Genomic DNA, 21997 nt, shown 5'->3' with positions numbered 1-21997 from the left:
GGCTTATTCCATTAATTCCTCATTTGCTGTCGGCAAAGAGCTGATACGTACATTTTTACCTGGGGTGGTTTTAATCAGTTAATTTAACCAAAAACATTAATAATGCATTTCTTTGCCACAAGGCTGCTCATCTGTTGAACAGCTTACCTGTTGGAGAGGAATGGGGCCTCCTGTGCTTGGGCGCCCTCACACTGGGAATGGGATGAGAAGCTGCATGTTTAATGGGGACTCCACAGCAGGGGTCTGAACATGCCTGACAGCTCCTCCTAGCCAATGGACTCCCAAGCCCAGCCCCAACCAAACCCCTGGCCCTTTCCTTTGATCAACATTTTTCCAGCTAGTTCTGGGTTCTAGAAAAACCCACCCGGTAGGATGCAGTGGACAGGGGGGCAAAAGGAACAGAAGAAAGTGTGCTGAAATTGGATTCACAGGACCTGAATTCAAATCTTGGCCCTGCCACTCACTCACTATGGAAACTTGGGCAAGAAAGGTCACTTAATCTTTCTGGGCCCTCTCTGTAAAATTTACAGAGGATGTTAGCTCTCTATAAAACGAGATTGTCCTAGATGACCCCCTGGGGTCCCTTCCAGATTCAGATCCATGATCATATAAATAATCATTGGATTTGAAATCAGACCTGTCACTTTTTGTGTGACCTTGGGCAAGTCATTTAAGTTCTGGTTCATTTTCCCTCATCTATAAAATGAGGAGGTTGGTATAAACAGTCTCTAAGGTTTCTCCTCATCCCAAATCTGTGATTCTGTGCTGAATAAGCCTGTGGCCTCCCATAGGATGGAGCCAATCCTAGGATTTCAAATAGAGTAGGAATCAGCAGCTAGGTGGTACAATGGATAAAGGACCAGCCCTAGATTCAGGAGGACCTGGGTTCAAATCTGGCCTCAGACACTTGACACTTACCAGCTGTGTGACCCTGGGCAAGTCGCTTAACCCTCATTGCCCTGCAAAAATAAAATAAGATAGATATAATTTATTTTATATCACCTTTATTTCTGATTATATCTCCTTCCCTCACCCTACACAGTAAACTGTTCCTTGTATCAAAGAATAAAAAAGAGAAAGAAATCAGCTCAGCATAATTAACCAACCCATTAACTGAGTCATCCAGTGTGTGCAATGTACCATACCCAAAGTTTCCCACTTTTAGAAAGAGATAGAGGCGTATTTTCTCAACTCTTCTCCCTGGTCAAACTTCTTGATCATTGTAATTTCACAATGTTTAGTTTCTTTTTTATCGTTGTTGTTCTTTCTGTTTACAGTGTTATTGTCATTGTGCATATTTTCCTGATTTTGCTTGCTTCTTTTTCCATCTGTTCAGAAAAACTTTCCCATGCTTCTTTGTGTTCATCATATTCCTTATTTCTTACAGCCCAGCAATATTCCATTGCATCCATATGTAATGATTTATTTATCCATTCACTGACGAATAGGTCTTTACTTCCAGTTCTTTGCTACCACAAAAAGGGCTGTTAGAAGTATATTGGTAGGGGCAGCTAGGTGGCATGGTGGATAAAGCACCAGCCCTGGATTCAGGAGGACCTGAGTTCAAATCTGGCCTCAGACACTTGACACTTAGTAGCTGTGTGACCCTGGGCAAGTCACTTAACCCCCATTGCCCCACAAAACAAAAACAAAAACAAGAAGTATATTGGTGTATTCCGAAGGTATAGCTTTATTTTTATGATTGACCTCTTTTAGGGGTGGGTGCCTATCAGTACATGTTTTAGAAAGTATGGCTTTGAAATTGTTCTTAAGTCACTTCCCTCATCAGTTCAAAGGAAAGGGAGTGAGAGGAGTCTGGGTTATAATCTAGCTCCAGCATTTACCAGCTGTGTGACTATGGCTCTTAGCTACCCTGTATCTTACTTTCCCATTTCTGTAAAATGGGAATAATAATCACTACTTTGCATCCCTCATAAGCTTGCCAAGCAGATCAAATAAGAGTAATGAAGAGGGAAATACTTGTACTATTGAAGATTAAAGTGAATTTTGAGGATTATTATTGTTTTGATGCTGTATCTCCTCAGAGTATAATTATGTTTAGAGCTGAAAGAAACTATAGAGATCATCTAATCTACACTTTTTCTTGAAGAAACTGAACCTGAGAGGTAAAGAATGGGACTCAGCTATAAAATATGGGTTTGGGCTAAATGGCCTCCAAGATGCCTTCCACTTTGATCAATAATTAAAGTTTAAATTCAATCATTTCCCCAAGGATTCAGAGGTAGCAAAGCTTGGGACGTCCTTAGAGGAGAAACAATATCTTCTACTTCCCTCATCTCTCCTCTCCATACACACACACACACACACACACACACACACACACACACACACACAGTTAGCTTGATGCCATGGTCCAATGGCCTCATCAAAACCCCTAGGGATTAACTCTATGTGCCTTCCTCCTATTTAACTGAACCCAACCACTGCTGGGAACAATTTCTTGGAGGGGGTAATGGCAGCATGTAGGAGGACTCTATTGAGCAGTATAGGGCAAAAGGGAAATAGTCTTTGCCTGGAGGGCAGAGATTTGGGTTCAAGTCCCACCTTTGCCACTGGCTTGCTATGTGACTTTCTATGGGTTTCAGTTTCCTCTTAAGGACTAAGGGGGATCATGACTAAAATGAGAGGCATCTTGGTGGAGTGGAAAGAAGATGGATGTGGAGTTATGGGACCTGGTTTCAAATCCTGACTGTTACTATCTTTATGACTTTGGACAAGTCACTTAGCTAGTGTCCCTCAGTTTCTTCATCTGTAAAATGAAAGGGTTGGACTAGATGTTCTTTGAGGTCCCTTCCCGTTCTCTGTATGTGAACCTATGATCTCTCAGAGCTCTATAACCTCTGACAATCCACAGTGTCATTAGTGGAAACAGGGATAGGATGAGCAGAGGAGGGAGAGCTAAATTAGATTTGCTGTTTCTAGTGCCCTGGATGATCCCAGGATGGGGGCAGTGCCCATGTGTAACTTAATGTATCCTGTACATTTAGTCCCTTACTAGTGTGTGGAAGAGCCTACATATTCTGATCTGTGGCTTGATCTGGGAAGGGATCTGGTTTTGGGCTGGATCAACTCAAGGCTAAGAAAGCAGGGGGAAGTTTGGGATTCCCGCCATGGACCCAAGGTGGGCTAACATAGGCCTTTGCCATTTCTCTGCTGACTATCCTGTGTGAAGTATGTGAGAAGGGAGTGAGGACTTGGGGAGGAGGGTGACAGAGCCCCCTCTTGTCCATAAAAATAGAGGCCTCTTCTCCATTTCTAGGATCTCTCCTGGCCCTGCCCATTTGGCAAGGAACCAGATATACCTTCTTCCTCTGGCCTCTCTGATGGCTAAGCTATTTGCTTCTCCTTTCCCAGCCAGTAGCAATAGGGGCCTGGCGGCGGGACCTGTTAGCGATAATTTCCACCTCGCCTGCCACCTTCAGAATCCTCACAGCGTGAGTGTGTATGAGAAGGCGAGAAAAGAGGCTGCACAGGGGAGGGATGGGCTAAGCTTCTGCTGGAAACTCACAAATTGGTCCCATTGAGAAATGAAGCATTCTCTTACCACCAACCACCGGCCCTCCCTTATTTACCAGGCAAAGCAGTCAGGTCCTTGTACTGGACTGGGTGAATGGGGGAGGCAGGGGAGGAAGCAGGGAGGGGGAGGGGGGAATAAGTGCGGAGAAGAGGGAGAGAGGTGGGGAGGTGGGGAGGGGCAGGAATCTCCAGCAAAGGGGGCCAGGGAACATGAATAGCTCATATTTATGTTACTTTAAAGTTATACAGCACTCTGCTGTATTATCTCATTTGATCCTCGCAACAAGCCTGTAGCTCCTTATTCCCATCTTACTTATGACAAAACTGAGGCTGAGAGAGGAAAATAATTGACCCAAGGACATATGTCTAGTAAGGAGTGAAGCTAGGGTTGGAATCCAGGTTTTCTGACTCTTCAGTTCATCACTCTTTTCACTGTGCTGTTTCTTTCTGCTGCATAGAATGCTCTGACTTCAGAGGCCACTAAAGAGGGCCCAATATTGTCTTAGCTACCTCCTTCTGTGAGGACTGGACCAGTGCCCTCTCCCCAACCTGGCTACATGAGAACACAAGGGGAATCTAGCTGTGACATTTTAGAATCAGACCCATAGTTCCTACTTCGATTGTCAGTGCTGGGAAGGGCTTTAGAAAGCATCTAATCCAGCCTGCTATGGGAAACCTGAGACTGGGGGGAAGGAGGGGGAAGAATTGGTTTAGGGACATACAATCAATTGTTTACATAGTTGGGGCTCTAACCCAGGTCTCTATATCTCCAGGCTTGAGCTTTTGCAGAATGTCAGAGCAGGAAGGAATATTACAGACCATTTAAGCCAAGGGTTAACCTTTTTTGGTTTTGTTTTTGTTGGGGTTTGTTGTTGTTGCTGTTTCCTGGACCGCTTTGGCAATCTGGTGAAGCCTCTAGACCCCTTCTCAGAATAATGTTTATAAGTGCATAAAATGCATAAAATAAAATACACAAGATCCCAAAGGAAACCAAAAGCTATTGATATATATATATATATATATATATACATACATACATACATATATATGTGTGTGCTTGTATATGTATATATGTCTGTGTATATATGCATATATATACATAGACATATATATATATATATATGTATATATATTCCATCCAAGTTCATGGACCTCTTGAAATCTATCCATGGATCAAGGATGTGGACCTCAGGTTAAAAATTTCTGATCTAGTTCACCCATTTCCCCTTCCCCCAAGATCACACGATGAGTTAGTGGCAAAGTCCAGGACTACAATCCATGTCACTTGATGCTTCAACATGATAGATTTGGCTGACCAGACTGGGCAGACATGTGGATAATCTATCTAGCCCTCTCACTTTCACCTATGTCTCTCTGTAAGTTTTGTGCTCACTGTAAATGACATCCTTTTTCATAAGAAGGGGACAGCTCTTCATTCAAGAGGACATGAATTTTCTACCTCATCCCTCCCTCCAATGAAATTTATAAACTGGCCAGGTGCGTCCCATCAACTACCCATACTCTGCCACATATCAGCTGTCAGGACACCTTGAAGAAGTGCAAGGAATCTGCTTGGGGAAGAGATAAAAGAAACACAAGGCTATTCATAGGTAGGGCGATGTGGACCACACAGTTGCTCAGGCTCTACCTGGGACATTGTATTGAGTTCTGGGGGAAAGTTTAAGGAGGATCATTATCAAGCTTTAATGTACCCAAGATGGTGAGGAAATTGACAAATGCCATAGAAAGTTCATTTACAAGAATTTGAAATGCTGAGCCTGGAGGAGGGCTAGCGGCCAGCACAACGGCTCTTTTCTGGTATTTGAAGGGATGGCATTCAACCATTCAATTCAACAAGCATTTATCATTAAGTGCTTATAAGTTACAGGTCCTGTGCTAGGTTCTAGAGACAGAAAGAAAGAAGTAAAACAGTCACTATCCTCAAAGAACTTATATTCTACAGGGGGAAATTACATGCTCCCAGATAAGTAAACAAAATGGATATAGAAAATCAATCATGAGTCATTTGGGTTGTATAGAAGAACAACTAGACTTCCTGTCCTTGCCTTTGGAGGATAGAACAAAGAAAGATCAGTAACATTCATAGGAGCATGAAAGAGTTGAACTAGAGAATACCCAGTCTGTCCCCTTTGTTTTTTTTTCTTTAAATTTATTATTTTGAACTTAACAAGCACCAAAACAAAATACCCATACTAAAAGCAACCTAAGCCATGAGCATTTCCATATACAAAGTAGAACACAAAAATAAGATTGTATCTGAAACTGAATCTCTAGCCTATATCACTTGTTTCCCTTTTGTTTTACAGAAGAGCCTAGCCAGCTGTTTCCACTTCCAAGTATATCTCCTTTTATCCTTGCAGCTTGAACAGAGGTCCTTAGCCTGAGGACCACAAACTTAAAAAATACATTTTGATAACCACACTTCAAAATAATTGGTTTTCTTTGTAACTATTTGTATTTCTCATGCATTTAAAAAATATGATTTTGAGAAAGGATCCATAGACTTCCTCCCCCAACTGACAAAGAGGCAGCTAGGTAGCCTCAGTGGTTGGAGTGCTAGGCCTACAGTGAGGAAGACCTGAGTTCACATCCACAGTCTCAGACACTTACTAGATATAGTATAGATGCTAGACCCTAGGCAAGTCACTTTATTGATGTTTGTCTCAATTTCCCAACTGTAAAATAAGGATAATAATACTGCCTACCTCACAGGGCTTTTGTGAAGCTCAAATAAGATAATATTTGTAAAGTACTTAGCATACTGCCTGGCCCATGGTGATCACTTAATAAATGCTTTCTCTTCCTCTCCCCCCACCACAACACAAAAAAGGTTAAGAAACCCTGATCTAAAGTGTCATATCCATACCATCTTGCTGCTTCCTAGCCAGGAATTACAAGTGGCAGTGTGGTAGAATGTGAGACCCAGAGAGGTATGGTGACTAGCCCCAAATCACTTATTGAGGATCTCTGTACAAGGGACAGAGCTCAGCCCCAAACCCTGTTCCTGTATGTTCAAATCAATCCACTGCTTTTCTGACCATATCAAAAGCTACAAAGAGGCAGGTGGAAAGAATACGTTCTTGACAATCAGATCTGTTCAGCAAAGGAATGGATTGTCTCAAGTGGTAGTAAGTTCCCTATCATGGGATGTATAACTTGAATCACCCCTGTCAAAAATGGTTATAGAGGGGCAGCTAGGTGATACACTAGATAGAGCACTGGTCCTGGAGTCAGGAGGACCTGAGTTCAAATTCAGCCTCAGACACTTAACACTTACTAGCTGTGTGACCCTGGGCAAGTCACTGAACCCCAATTGCCTCGCAAGAAAAATTATTATAGAGATGCTTCTCTGGGAGGGAGGTTGGAGGATGACATCTGAAGTCACTTCTAGCTCTGAGGCTCTTGGACTGTATTGAAGGAACGATGATGAAATAGGGGACAGAGGAGCTTGTGAGTGTCTCCCACAGTTCAGACACACTCATGATCACAGGCAGGACCACAACATGACATCATTACACCCTGTATAACCATTATTTCTCCTGTGTGTTACAATAGCTTTTGAGTTTCCCAGTAGCACACTGGTAATCACAAAATAAACTCATAAGTGCCACAAAGAGCAGAATTTTGCAGCATATATTTTCCTGCTTTGGTCCAGATGCATGATTTTATTAATTTAGGGAAGCTTCAAACTCCCTTTACCAATGAAGATCATACCAACTCTGCGACTTGCACGGTCAGTGAGCGCTAAGGTGTTGTATAACTCCCCCCACGGTCACATATCATCCTATGGCAGAGGTGAGCTTTGGATCCCGGTCTTCCCATCTCCAAAGCCAGTTCTCTATGCCTTTTGCGGGACTGCCCCTCATTAAAAAATACATATTTACAAAAAGTTGCATTTAAAAGTATTCCCACTATGCGTTATTACCTCAGTAGCTGTCAGTATTGACTCCCCTTCTTTCTCACTCTGATCATGAGTCCAATTCTTTTCAGAAGCTCTATTTCTTAGCTACAGACAGATTCCTGAGGTCAGTCAGCCTAGAGGGAACCTCACTACTGTCAGTAAATTAAGAGTTTGTTCTCCATATCCTCCTACATCCCCCACCCAGGAGTTGTGACGGCAGTGCCATGTGTTTAGAAAGTTCTCTAGCCAGGCAGTCAAGAGATCCATTTCTCTTTTTTTCAGCTTTAGTGCTTTCTCATTGTGCATCCTTGGGTGACTCATTCACCTCTCTCTAAACTGGCATCTCTTTCTATAAATTGGACTATCAATCAACAAGCATTTACTTAGTACCTACCATGTGCCAGGCATTGTTCTAGGTGTGGGGTTAGAAAAACAAAAACTAGGGGGCAGCTAGGTGGCACAGTGGATAAAGCACCGGCCCTTGATTCAGGAGGACCTGAGTTCAAATCCAGCCTCAGACACTTACTAGCTGTGTGACCCTGGGCAAGTCACTTAACCCTCATTGCCCCATGAAAGAAAGAAAGATTAAATAGTCCCTGCCCTCAAGATTACATTTTATCAGGGGAAATTTGTACACATATAAATATATACAAAATAAATGTAGGGTAATCTGGCGGGGGGAAGCCAGTATCTGGGAGCATCAGGAAAGTTCTCATGCAGAAGGTGATATTTAAGCTAAATTTTGAAGAAAAGAGAGTCCAAGAAAGGAGGTGAAGACGAATAGATGATCTCCAAGTTCCCTTTGAGCTCTAAGCATGTAGATTTTGAGATCCTGCCTGTGAAAGAGCTTCTTTGGAGAGCTGCCACCTCGGAGACATTCTGCCTGCAAGAAATCCCATTTGTGAGTGAATGGGGAAATCTACCTGCTGAGCTACCTGCCTCTGTAAGAAGGCAACCTTTGTGAGATCAGGCTGTAAAGGTTCCTACCTTAGACAGCTCCCACCTGTGAGAGTGATCACCAGAGTGGTCTGCCTGCATTGTCAGGCAGGAACTCCATACCAGAGAATCACAAATAATTTTGCTGCTCCCTTACAAATAAAATGCATATTTGCTCCTTGATTCCAGGGACCCTGTCATTCCAATTGTATTCTCTTTATTTTAAAAAATGATAAGAAAAAAGAACTAGGAGTTGATTCTAATTAAGGCCGTTTCTTGACTGCTCACTCTGGATCTCTAGAGATCAATTAGCTGGCTTTTAAGCTAAAATGCAGCAGCTGAATAAGTATTTAACCTGCATAGCAATTGGTATTTAAAATACCAGAGGATGGGGCAGTGAGGAGGAGAAGGAGGAGGGGGAGGGGGAGGGGGAGGGGGGGGGGAGGGGGAGGGGGAGGGGGGGGGGAGGGGGAGGGGGAGGGGGGGGGAGGGGGAGGGGGAGGGGGAGGGGGAGGGGGGGGAGGGGGGGGAGGGGGAGGGGGAGGGGGAGGGGGGAGGGGGGGGGAGGGGGAGGGGGGGCAGGGGCGGTGGTCTCTACTTTATTCATGGCATACGCCCTGGTTTCTCCCGGTCTACATCCTCCTCCTTCCTAGATCTCAGAAATGCCCCTGAGCTTTGACCTGCTGCTGTCTGAGCCCCTGAAGCTCAGGCTGCCAGGCTGCCAGTGTTAGCATTATTATTCATCAACTCAACAGTGTGTCTTCCCTGTTTCTGAAGTTTGCTAATGAGCCCAGCTTCTTACTCTTGGTTGTCATAAATTTGCCGCCCAGAGAATAGCCCCTCCCCCTCAGCTTAGCCCCATTAGCTAGGCATGAGCCTCTCTGTGTACTCACTAGTGACCTAGTAGCAGCTGCAGAAGGCAGGTTTATTCAATGTGGACATACAGCCTGGGCTATGATGGTATATGGGGGACCATGGAGGTGAGAAAGAAGTTGATCCCTTCCTCTTTTCAATGGAAACCGTTGGAAATGCACATTAGCTTGGCAGTACAATGTTGAGATTTTTTTTAAAAAAAGGACAGTGTTGAGAAAAGAGTAATGACCTGGGAGTCCAAAAATGTGGCTTAAACCTCCTGCTGTCCCTAACTTAATATGTAACCTTGGGCAAGCTGCTTCATCTCTCCAAGCTTCAGTTTCCCTATCTGTAAAATGATGGTCTCCAGTCAGTGACATCCCCTTCCCTGGGGGTCTTCAATGCCATATGACTATGGCATACTCCTACTGTGTCTTTTGAAATTATATGGGGGTGCCCATCTCTGTCCCAACTTTTAGGGAACTTAGCTGGGGTTTCTAATATATTGTTACTTATAAATGAGAAGTTTTAGCATCAGTTTTGGGCATAAGCATTTATTAAAGCATATTAAATATTAGTAAAGAGAGAGAGCAAGGTGTGTGGATGCTTCTTTCATGTCCTAAGGCCAAGAGGGAGTAAACTTCCTACGGTCTGGAGAGGAGAGGTGGCCCTTACACACTGCTCCAAGCTAATTGGCTAGCATCATTCAAATCAATAGATTTTACTGGTTTACTGGTCTTGAGGATGGTCCATGAGCAGTATGTGCTGAGGTCAGAGTCTCAGAGGACAGACCCTCTGAGGGGAAAAGCTTTCAGGTAGGTGTGGTTTTAATAGAGACAATAACCTCTATTTACAATCCAAGGTCCAAATTGACTGACTCTGGGCCTACCTTAAAAAAGTCAGGCAAGGCTCTAGAATTAGGCCCTCAAGGTGTGTGTGTGTGTGGGGTCTCTGGGAGCCCCCAAACCGATTATTTTCTCACACTACACAAGAAACTTCAGTGGTTGTTTATTATTTCTGGGACAAAATACAAACTTCTCAACTTTAGAGCCTAAAGTCCTTTATCATCTGAATTCATTCCAGACTTATTGAATATTGCCCCTTTTATGTTCTCTGGATTCCAGCCCAACTAGTCTAGATGCTATTCTTCAAACTTGGGCCTCAGTGTCCCCCCTCTGTACCTTTGCAAAGGCTGCCCATTATACCTGTAATATTCTCCCTTCTCATCTTCACCTTCTGGCTTCACTGGCTTCCTTTAAATTTCAGTTTAAGTCTTATCTTCTGCAAAGAAGCTTTTCCTAGTCTTAATCTTAGTGCCTCCCTTCTGGAAATTGTTTCCAATTTATCTTGTATATATCTTGTTTGTACATAGTTGTTTTCATGCTTTCTCTTGAATTAGATTGTAAGTTCCTTGAGAAAAGGGAATTTCTTTCTTCCTTCCTCCCTTCTTTCCTTTCTTCCCTCCTTCCCTTCTTCCCTCCCTCCTCTCCTTCCTTCCCTTCTTCCCTTCCCTTCCTTCCTTTCTCTTTCCCTTCCTTCCTTCTTTCCTTTCCTTTCCTCCTTTCTTCCTTCCTTTATTACTTTCTTGCCTTTCTTTGTTTCCTAAATACTTAGTGCAGTGCTTGGCACATAGTGGATGCTTAATAAAAGCAAATTGACTGACAAATGGATCTTTCTAATTGTTAGCACTCTCGCTTTCCTCTTTAATTGAGTATGCATATCCTTATTTGTTTACATGTTTCTATTAGCCCATTATAGTATGAACTCTTTGAGGGCAGGGATATTTCTTATTTGCAACTATATGCTCTACACCTAGTCCAGTGCTTTGGGGTAATGAGTTTTAATGAAAAGAGCATTGAACCTGGAGTCAAGACTACCTCGGTTAAAATTCTTCCTCTAATAATGACTAGCTGTGTAATGATGAGCAGCTCACTTAATAGTACCTAGGATTTATATATTGTTTTGAGGTTTGCAAAGCACTTCACAAATATTATATCTTAGCTTTACAACAACCTTGGGAAGTAGGTGCTGGTATTATCCACATTTTACAGATAAGGAAACTCAGGTAGAGGTTGTGGCTTGCCCAGGTTCACACAACTAGTAAGTAGCTGAGGCAAAATTTGAACTCAGGTCTTGCTGATTCTAGTCCCAAAGCTATATCCATTTTGTCAACCATCTACTTCATTCATGTAATCTCTCCAAGTCTCAATTTCTTCATCTGTAGAATGAGGAGGAGGAAAACAATATAACTTCTTAGGGTTATTGTGAAGCTTAAATAATTTTATACCTACCCATCAATAAACATTTAGTAAATGCCTACAATGTTCCAAGAACTATGCTACACATTGGGGATACAAATTCAAAAGTGGGATGGTCCGTGTGTTCAAACGGCTTATAGTTTGAAAGTCTTAAAGTTGTCTGATATTGTTATTAATTGTTGCTTGTTAGATTGAATTTAACTGAATCAGATGACCATTTCTTGAGTAAGTTATTTTCATAGAGGAGATTCCTGTTCAAGTACAGTTTGGATTAAACTGAGGCTTCTTCTTTTTCTTTTTTTTAGGGCAATGGGGGTTAAGTGACTTGTCCAGGATCACACAGTTAGTACGTGTCAAGTGTCTGAGGCTGGATTTGAATTCAGTTCCTCCTGAATCCATGACTGGTGCTTTATCCACTACTCCACCTAGCTGTCCCTAGACTGAGGCTTCTTAACAATTTTTTATGTGATGGGCCCCTCAGGCATTCTGGTGATATCTGTGAACCTAAACACAGAAGAATGTGTTTAAATGAATAAAATAAAATACATAGGAATGCAAAGGAAACCAATCTTATTGAAATAAAGATGTAATTTCCCTTCCTCCAAGTCACGGACCCCACCCTGAAAAAGATCCATAACCCCTTTAGAGGCCCTTGGACCTCATATTTAGTGCCCTTGGATCAGATGACATCTGAAGTACATCCTGATTTTGAAATTCTCAGATTCTGCTTTAACTCTGTCTATCTGAAAAGTAGCAGCCACATTGCAAGAAGAACTGGACTTGATGTCATAATCAATTAATCAATCAAGCACTTTTTCAGCTCTACTATGTGCCAGTCACTGGGGGGCAGGGTTCAAAGACAAATGAAATAGTCCCACCTTCAAGAAGCTTTTGTTCTATTAGGGGAGACAACGTGTATCAATCAGTCAATCGATGTATAAACCAACAACCATTTATTAAGCATGGATTCTCTACTAGGCACTCAGAGAAGCACCAGACAACAAGCTCAAGAAGACCGTAGAGGTCATATAATCCAAACATATCATTTTACAGCTGGGGAATTCAGGGCCCAGGGAAGATCTCTGCAAAATGAGGACAATTGCCCACTGCTGTAGCACTTTAAGACCACCACTCTGTGAGGCTTACAAGTGGCTGAGGCAGAATTCAGACCCAGGTTTCCTGATTCCATCCTTTCTCAATACTAGGATGCATCATAGTAAAGACACTTGCCACACCTTTCTTGGGGGACTGATATGTTTATTTCATAAACCTTATAGTCCTGTAGTGAGAAAAGCTGTTATTAAGTCCTTTTCCAGATCTCAAATTCCCCTCCATCCTTGGCTGTTTCCTCGGTTTCTGCTGGTGGATATTAAACCCTTCAACTAAGGCCTCACTCTGAAAACAAATAAAAAATTCACAGAATTGTGTGTGTGTGTGTGTGTGTGTGTGTGTGTGTGTGTGTGCGCGTGCACATGAGTGAGCGTGTGCACACACACACACTCACTTTGTGATGTCTTGGCTGGTCTTTGAGATGAGAGTAATGGGACCTGTTTTGCAGACAGTCTCATTGATCTATCGGCCTGCTTTTTCCTGGCCAGCCCCCTCACTCCCCTTCTGTCAGCTTCACGGTTAACCACAAGGGGAGGGAGGAGGCAAGAGCATTGAGGTATCATTCCTCTGGTGTTCTTTCTGATCACCCACTTCCCCAGCATAATGACGTTCCCTGCCCCCTCCTCCTTTTCTGGGCCTCTGGTAGCAAGCCAAGCTGCCAGAGATCCTCTGGCCTAGGTCGATAGAGAAATATTTGACTTGCATGTCCCTGTGTTGTACAGACAAAACTTGACATACGACAGATCAATTAAAACAACACAAGGGGAGCCCATGGGGTCAATTGAGAGCTGTCCCACAGGGAGGGGAGAAATGAGAGCTCATAACTCTCATATCACCCAAGCAGGCTCCTTCTCCTGACTTCCCTGTAATCTCTAGTAATCAATCAAGCTCCAGATCTCTGGATCACCTCTGATTTCTTCCTCTCCTTCATCACCATCACCGTCAGATCATAAGTCTCTAAGCTCTGTTGACTGCCTCTCTTCTCCAGATCTCACATTCATAGTTGTAATAAACAATGTTGGTCCTAGAGAAGAGGAATCCATCTCCCTCCCTTAGAATGGAAGCTTCCTTGAGGGTGGGGTCTATTTTGCCTCTTGCTTTGTATTACCAGTACTTAGCATCCTGTCCAGCACATGTAGTTGCTTAGTGAACTAGAGAGCATAGGACTACAGGGCCATGGATTTAGAACATGAAGAGAATTGATGGGCCGTGGAGTTCAAATTTCCCATTTTGCAGATGGGAAACTAAGGAATCCCAGCATCTTACAACTAGTAAGTATTAGGGGTAGAATTTAAAGCTGGTTCTTCCTGTCTCCAAGGGCAATACCCTATTTATAAAGAAAGATACCGATAAACCCAAAGACTCTAGCTTCTGGGATAGGAACTCAGTATTTGACAAAAACTGCTGGGAAAACTGGAAGATAGTATGGCAGAAATTAGGCATTGACCAACATCTTACACCTTATACTAAAATAAGGTCAAAATGGATACACGATTTAGACATAAGAGGTGATACCATAGGTAAATTAGGAGAGAAAGGAATAGTCTACCTATCAGATCTTTGGAAAGGAAAACAGTTTTTGACCAAACAAGAGAGAGAGTATATTATAAAATGCAAAATGGATGATTTTGATTACATTAAATTAAAAAAATTTTGTATAAACAGAAGCAATGCATCCAAAATTAGAAGGGAGGCAGAAAGCTGGGAAACAATTTTTGAGGACAGTACTTCTGATAAAGGCCTCATATCTAAAATATATAGGGAACTAAATCAAATTTATAAGAACCCAAGTCATTCCCCAATTGAGAAATGGTCAAAGGATATGAAAAGCAGTTTTCTGATGAAGAAACCAAAGCTATCTATTCCCATATGAAAAAATGCTTTAAATATCTAATGATTAGAGAGATGCAAATAAAAACAACTCTGAGGTACCACCTGACACCTACCAGATTGGCTAAAATGATAAAAAAGGAAAATAATAAGTGTTGGAGAAGCTGTGGGAAAATTGGAACACTAATCCATTGTTGGTGGAGCTGTGAAGTGATCCAACCATTCTGGAGAGCAATTTGTAATTATGCCCAAAGGGCGATAAAGCTGTGCATACCCTTTGACCCAGCAATACCACTTTTGGGTCTTTTTCCCAAAGAGATCATGGAAGGGGGAAAGGGACCCACATGTACAAAAATATTTATAGCTGCTCTTTACGTGGTGGAAAGGAATTGGAAGTTGAGGGGGTGCCCATCAATTGGGGAATGGCTGGACAAGTTGTGGTATATGAATACAATGGAATACTATTGTGCTATAAGAAACGATGAGCAGGAGGAGTTCAGAGAAACCTGGAGGGTCTTGTGTGGGCTGATGATGAGTGAGATGAGCAGAACTAGAAGAACATTGTACACAGTAACATCAACATTGAGTGTTGATCTACTGTGATGGACTATATTCTTCTCACCAATGCAATGGCACAGAAGAGTTCCAGGGGACTCGTGATGGAAGAGGATCTCCAAATCCAGGAAAAAAAAAAGAACTGTGAAGTATAGATGCTGAATGAACCATACTATTTCTTTTGTTTTTGATGCTGTTGTTTTTTTCTATTTTGAGGTTTTTCATCATTGCTCTGATTTTTTTCTCTTATAACATGACTAATACAGAAATAGGATTAAAACCTATGTCAGATTACCTGCTGTCTAGGGGAGGGGGGAGGGAGGGGAGAGGGAGGGAGAAAAATCTGAAATTGTAAAGCTTGTATAAACAAAAGTTGAGAACTATCTTTACATGTAACAGGAAAAAATAAAATACTTTATTAATTTTTAAAAAAAGAAAAAAAAGAAAGATACCTTCCTCTTCTTGGCAGAGAGGATGGAGACTATGGGGACAGCATATTGTATACAAGTTCAGATGTGGTAACTGTATCCATTTATTTAACTGGCACCCTAAATTTTGAGCTATAAGAGACCTTAGAGATCATTTAATATCTCTGGGAAGTCATATGGAGACCTATTCCGAACAAGATAAGTCACAAGCTCACCCATCAGATAAGTCACAAGCTCCCCATCAGGGGACCTAGGGAAGAAGTCTGAGATTCCAGTGGAAGACAGATGGGGGGTATGGCCATAAATCAGACCTCATGATGATATGGCAGGCAGGAAAGAGATAGATTGATGTTAGCTATTAATTATGTCTTCTATGAAAGGCCCAGCACTGGGGTCTACAAAATGTTGAGAATATTGCATTCAATAAATTCAAATTTGACACTTTTAGTAAGCACCTACCTGGTGGAAAACACTATTCTGGGTGAGGGGAATAGAAAGATGAAAAGCTCTGGTGCCCCCACAGCAAGTGCTCCATGATAAATGGAGAAGAAGAACTTGATTCTGGTGAGAATCATGGAATGGAATCTGGGCCAGCCTCTCCAAGATTGGCAATGAGCTCAGTGGAAGGTATAGGACCACATTATGGAGAATCAAGAGACCTGGGAGTTGGCTCTCTCACTCAATCCTTTAACACTTTGTTCTTGGTCTCATATTCCTAATGTGCAACATCAGGCCTGCCTGATGGTGGTAATGGCTGTAGAGCTGGATTGAGCAACAAGCGACCAAGATGTAGTCCAGGTGCAAAGATATTTCTGATAAACTTGGTGGTTTAAAGCAAGTTATAAGTAAAGACACACACACACACACACATATACATACACACACATACCCTCTCTTTCCCAAGCCCTATTTGTAGGAAAAATTCCAACGTTTCAGTAATGGTTATCAGAGACTAATGCTCAATGTTATGGTTCTGGTAATGGAAGGGTTGCTTTGCAATGGAGCAGCAAGAGGCCTTGGAAGGAAGCCTTTCAGCAATTACAAGGACAGAAAGTGAGGGGGAGCTCCAGAGGAAACAGGACTGACTATAGCATGACCTGAGCGCTGAATTCCCTGTGACTGGGATCTGAAACCAAAGGCTCTTTGAGGCTGGCCAGAGTAGCTATGTAGGTAACAAGCATTTTTAAAAAGTGCTTACGATGTGCCAGACACTGCACTCACTTGATCCCCATAACAACCCTGGGAGGTGGATGCTATTATTATCATCCCCATTTCAGAGTTGAGGAAACTGAGGTAGACAGAGGTTAAGTGACTGATGCTGGATTTAAACTCAGGTCTTCCTGACTCCAGGCCCGGTGTTTTATCAACTGAACCACGTAGAAGAGTAAGATGGGAAGGGCCAGGCTGGTATATCTCACACCTCTTTTTTGTGGGGCAATGAGGGTTAAGTGACTTGCCCAGGGTCACACAGCTAATAAGTGTCAAGTATATGAAGCTGGATTTGAACTCAGGTCCTCCTGCTTTATCCACTGTGCCACCTAGCTGCCCCTCCCCCAGACTGGTATGATATCTATGGGCATTTTAGGGAAGCAGGTGTAAGAAAGGAAACATTAATCCTGTGGGGGCTTCTGTTTTATCCTTGGCATTCCCTGCTTTTATGGGCTATTGAGCGTAGTGTGACCCTCTGGGTCACACATAGTTCTGACTCTGGATGGTGTGGGGGAGGGGCTGGCCAAGAAGGTCCTGAACTCACTCCCCAGGACTGAGAATCCATCTCCTCTTCACTGGCTATGGTGGTGGTAGGCTTGCTGCTGGTGAGGTGATCAGACAGTGCCAAAATGCTCTCTGGTCAGGGCAGCTAGGTGGCACAGTGGATAGAGCACCAGCCCTGGAGTCAGGAGGACCTGAGTTCAAATCTGGCCTCAGATGCTTAACACTTACTAGCTGTGTGACCCTGGGCAAATCACTTAACCCCAATTGCCTCATCAACAAAAACAAAAACAACAACAACAAAACAAAAAACAAAAACAAATGCTCTCTGGTCTCTTGTCATTCCAGAGAATCCCAGTAGATTGTGAGCTCCTTGGGGGGGTAGAGACTGTCTTTTGCTTCTTTTTGTCTCCCCTATACTTAGCACTGTGCCTAGCACATAGTAGTTCTGAAAGTCTATGTCCTTTATTCTAAGTCATGTCCAGCTCTTACTTCCAATCTTCTAAGGTCCCTTCCCACTCTGGTGTTCTTTGTTTTTTGTTTTTGTTTTTCTTTCAAGGTCTCTTCTAGTTCTGATACTATAATCTATCTTCCAAGACCTATTTCTAGCTATGGCATTCTATGTTCTAAGCTTCCTTCCAGCTTTGACACTCTAGGTTCTATATTCCGGAGAATCTCCCAGCTCCCAGCTCCAAGAGAATCTCCTAGCTTCTGTGGAAGCTTTTGCAGCCCACACTGACCCTTTCCAGTGGCTCCTGCCCCTAGTGCTTTGTGGGTCCAATCCTTGGTCCTTGACTTCCTTAGCAACCCCAGAGGCTCAGCTCCTTGGCGCCATTGTTTTAAAGCTGAAAGCAGTGACAATTATTTTCATAATTAACTAGCTCTTCAAATTAATGCCAATTACACTATGCAATCATGATTAAGACTATGCATTAATCAACTGTGCCAACCTACTTATTAGCCTCTTTAAATAACGATCATGGAGAATGTATGGGAAGGAAGGAAAGGAACCAGGAGAAGCCAGGATCAGTGACTTGATTCCTTGAGGACATGCCTGGAAAAGAATTCTCACTCAGATCAGCTGCTGCCCTTCTGGGTATGAGCAAAACTAGGATGGGGTCCCCTACATGTAGAAGATCTCATCTTGTATTAAGGTTCCCTGGTACCACTATGGTATTTGGAGGGGGGAACCAATCCTGGGTTGAGAAGGCAGGAAATCTTGGGTTCCAGTCCCTGCTATGCCAATGGAGGGTGATGTGACCTTGGGCACATTCCTTCTCATCTCTGGGCCTCAGTTTCCCCATATGTGCAATGAAAGAGTTGGACTAAATCTCTAAGGTCCCTCTGAACTCAGACAAATTGTGGCTCTTGCCAGATCAGCATCCTCTCAATTTTTTGGTGCAGGGCATTGAGGGTTAAGTGACTTGCTCAGGGTCACACAGCTAGTAAGTGTCAAGTGTCTGAGGCACTTCCTGAATCCAGGGCCTGTGCTTCATCCACTATACCACCTAGCTGGGCTTCCTCTCAAATATTTTTGACTACCATGTGTTTTCATGCCATGAAGGACTTTTTTAGATCTTCCTACTTCTGTTCATGGCCTTGAGACCAGGGTTAGTTTTTGATTACACTAATGGAGAGGAACAGAGGCATGGAAAATAAAAATGACAGCTCATTCAAGAGTCATTTCCTCTTGGCTTTAGAGAATGTTTTGGGGCTTATGTTTGAGCATGGGCCTGATGGATATTCCAGGAACTCACATCAAAGACAAGAAAGAAGCTTGGATGACTCAGGAGATGCTGGAACCCAGCCCCCAGCTATTTCTTTGGGTTGGGGTCAGACTCTACTCTCCCTTGTCCCTCAGCAGCAACTTAAGCAGAAAAAAGCCTTTCCCTCTATTGTTTCTCAGCTAGTATGTCTTATTATTATCAACAACAAGCATTTATTAAGTTGTTAAGTGTTCCTCTCTCGAAAAGCTTCCCTGCTGTATGTAAAGTGAGATCAATTAGAGATTGTGAGATGTCAACACACAAGGAGATGTTAGGGGAGCAAATAATTTAGCAGAGTGGATGAGGGTCGTCACCAAAGGGAGAGTAATACCAGCAGAGCAAGCCATTCAGAAAAGAGGGGTGCTTCTCATTAATAGAAAGCACAGGTCAGTACAAGCAACCCAGCAGAAAAGTGATTACTAGTGGTCAACAGACAAGATGTATCAACATAGCAAGCAATTCCAGAGGAAGCTATGCCAAGCTGGCAATAAACTTGTCTGCCAAGGGAAGTGGCTGGTGTAGACGGGATTACATCAGGCTGCTCTCCAGCTAGGGTCTGACCCCTTGGAAGAGCCATAAGTTCACATGGATAATATTCTGGGAGATGTTCTCTGTGATTGTGCAGAGGAGAGGCTGGTCCCTGGGGGAGCCATCCTTGCTCTTAATGATAACCCTCACCTCCTCTGATTCAGAATGTTAATGCTTCCAGAGTATAGAGCTTCCAGAGAAAGCTCCAAGGAGCTTCTAGCTCCTTTATGGAAGCTGGGGTCCTGGGAATCATTCCCTCTCTAGCCTCACTCCTATAGATTTCTCCCCACTGAGGACTCTGGCTACAGACTACTGTATAGAGTCCTGAATTAAGAGTCACAATGACTGCCTCCCACACTTAATCATCCCTGTGACCTCAGTCAAATCACTTACCGTATCTAACTCTTAGTTTCTTTATCCACAGAATTAGTGCTTACCTTATAATGTGGTCAAATAGGTGAAGTGAGATATAGTATATGTAGGTGGAGCAGAGGGTAAAAGCGCTAGACTTGAAAGTCAGGAAGACCTGAGTTCAAATCCAGCCTCAGCTACTTATTAGCTATGTGACCCTGGGCAAGTCTTTTAATCTCTGGCTGCCTCAGTTTCCTCATAAAACAAGGATAATAATAGTACTTACATTACAGGGCTGTTGTGAATATAAAGGGAGACAACATTAGTAAAGTGCTTTATAAACCTTAAAGCATTATATAAATATTAACTGCTATTATGGTTACAAACCTTAAAACCTGACAGCTAGTTACTACAGATAGAGTAAGGGAAAGAGGAGAGGGGATTAAATTGGCTGTCAAAGAACTAAAGCTGCTGTTTCTAGGAACTCTCTCTTCCCAATCTCCTACCAGCCTTTTCTTCATGCAGAGCTCCCTGATCTGGTTCTCAGTTCCCTCACTTATACACTAGTGATAATTACCCCTGTTCTGTTTCCACAGCTGTAGGTGCCCCCTCTCTGGGAAAGGTTGTCTCCCAATCCACCCCAGTCCAACAAGCATTAATTAAGTACCTGGGCAAGGATCCAGAGATAGAAAAACAAAAGGAAAATGGCCCCTGCCCTTGGTGATGCAGTGGCTAGACTGCCAGGCCTGGAGTCAAGGAGACCTGAGTTTAAATATGGTTTCTCCCTCACTGATCTCTGAGTGCTGTGGGTTTGACTTCTGCCTGGGGAAGACAGAGGAGAGTTTCTCAGTCCAGGCTAACTCTAAGGCCTTTTTATTGCAGGGGGAATCTTTGAGTATGCAGATGGACCCAATGCGCAGGTCATGAATGCAGAGGAACAAGCCTTCCGATTTTCTGCCAACATCATCAACAGGAACAGGACTTTGCTGCCCAATACAACCTTGACCTATGACATTCAGAGGATACACTTCCATGACAGCTTTGAAGCCACCAAGAAAGGTAAATTTGCATTCCCTTCCTTGACCATTATCTTCCTACGAGGAAGGATTTCCTCTGGCCCCAGTTGCCTAAAGGCCTTAGAACCATGGCCAAGAATATGGGGTTAGGGATTGGAGATCCTTTGTATTCTCATCAAAATTAGGAAGCCTACTTATTTCAAGTTCTTTTTGAGGGTAGCAATTGAGGGAGGGGAAAAGACAAAGAGGGGAGAGGAGGGGAGAGGTCAAAGAGAAAGGAAGGGGATAAGAGGGAGGGAGAAGAAAGAGAGATAAGCAAAGGAAAAGAAAGTAGAAGGGGGAAATAATTCTTCCTGGGAGGATGGATTTCCTAACCCCAGCTGCATAAATGGCTTAAAAACTATGGCCAAGAATGTGGAGTTGGAGTTGCATGGTGTTCCCATCTACTTATTTCTAGTTCTGTTTGGGACTGCAGTTGAGAAAGGGAAAGAGAAAGATGGGAGAGGAAAAGAGGGGGCAAAGAAGAGAGGGCAAAGGAAACAAGAGAGAGGGAAAAGAAGAAAGGGGGATAAGTAAAGAAGAGGAAGAAAGAAGAAGGAAGAGATAAGAGGGGAAAGATGATAGATAGAAAATGCGTGGTAAAGAGGAGAGGGAAAAGGAGAAGGAAAGAGAGGTGAAGAGGAACATAAGAAGAGGGTCAAGATGGTGGAAAGAAAAGAGTGGGAAAAGTACAGGAAAAAAGGAAAAAAGGAAGAAAGTAGAAAAGGAAAGGGGAAAGAAGAGGAGGAAAGAAGATAGGATGAGGGAAAAGTTGCAAGAGATGAATGATGGGCAAGAGAAGGAAAGGAAGAGGGGGAAAGAAGGGGAAATGAAGAGAGAAGAAAAGAAAGAGGGAGAAAAGAAAGTGGTATAAACTATTTGGAGTAGCAATTCAGAGAGAGGGAAAGACAGGAAAAGAAAGGGTGTAGTGAAAGGAAGAAAGTGAGAATGGGAAAAAGAATATAGATGGAGGAGAGAGGGACAAGAGGGGAAATTGACGAAAGGGAAGAGAAAATGTAGGGAGAGAAGAGGAAAGAGGAATAAAAGGAAGCTGAATGACCAGACCCAAAGAATATTAATTAAGGAATAGATGTCAGCTTGTGAGAGGAATCTAATGGAGTACTCCAGAAATCCATAGCTGGTCCAATTAATCAACTAG

At 43.0% G+C, this 21997-nt stretch overlaps 1 protein-coding gene across 8 annotated transcripts in view; it reads left to right on the top strand.

Annotated features, from left to right (window-relative positions):
- The window catches only part of GRIK3 (glutamate ionotropic receptor kainate type subunit 3), a 321882-nt gene that overhangs the window by 148576 nt on the left and 151309 nt on the right, over positions 1–21997 (top strand). For all 8 annotated transcript variants that reach the window (XM_043994620.1, XM_043994615.1, XM_043994614.1 and 5 more), the window contains exon 2: positions 20666–20842. In XM_043994620.1, coding sequence (XP_043850555.1) covers positions 20666–20842 — 177 coding nt within the window. The remainder of the gene's footprint in view (positions 1–20665; positions 20843–21997) is intronic.

Source organism: Dromiciops gliroides, chromosome 3 (assembly GCF_019393635.1).
Source record: "Dromiciops gliroides isolate mDroGli1 chromosome 3, mDroGli1.pri, whole genome shotgun sequence".
In the NCBI taxonomy this organism is placed as follows: domain Eukaryota; kingdom Metazoa; phylum Chordata; class Mammalia; order Microbiotheria; family Microbiotheriidae; genus Dromiciops; species Dromiciops gliroides.
This window is presented reverse-complemented; position numbering and strand designations above follow the sequence as displayed.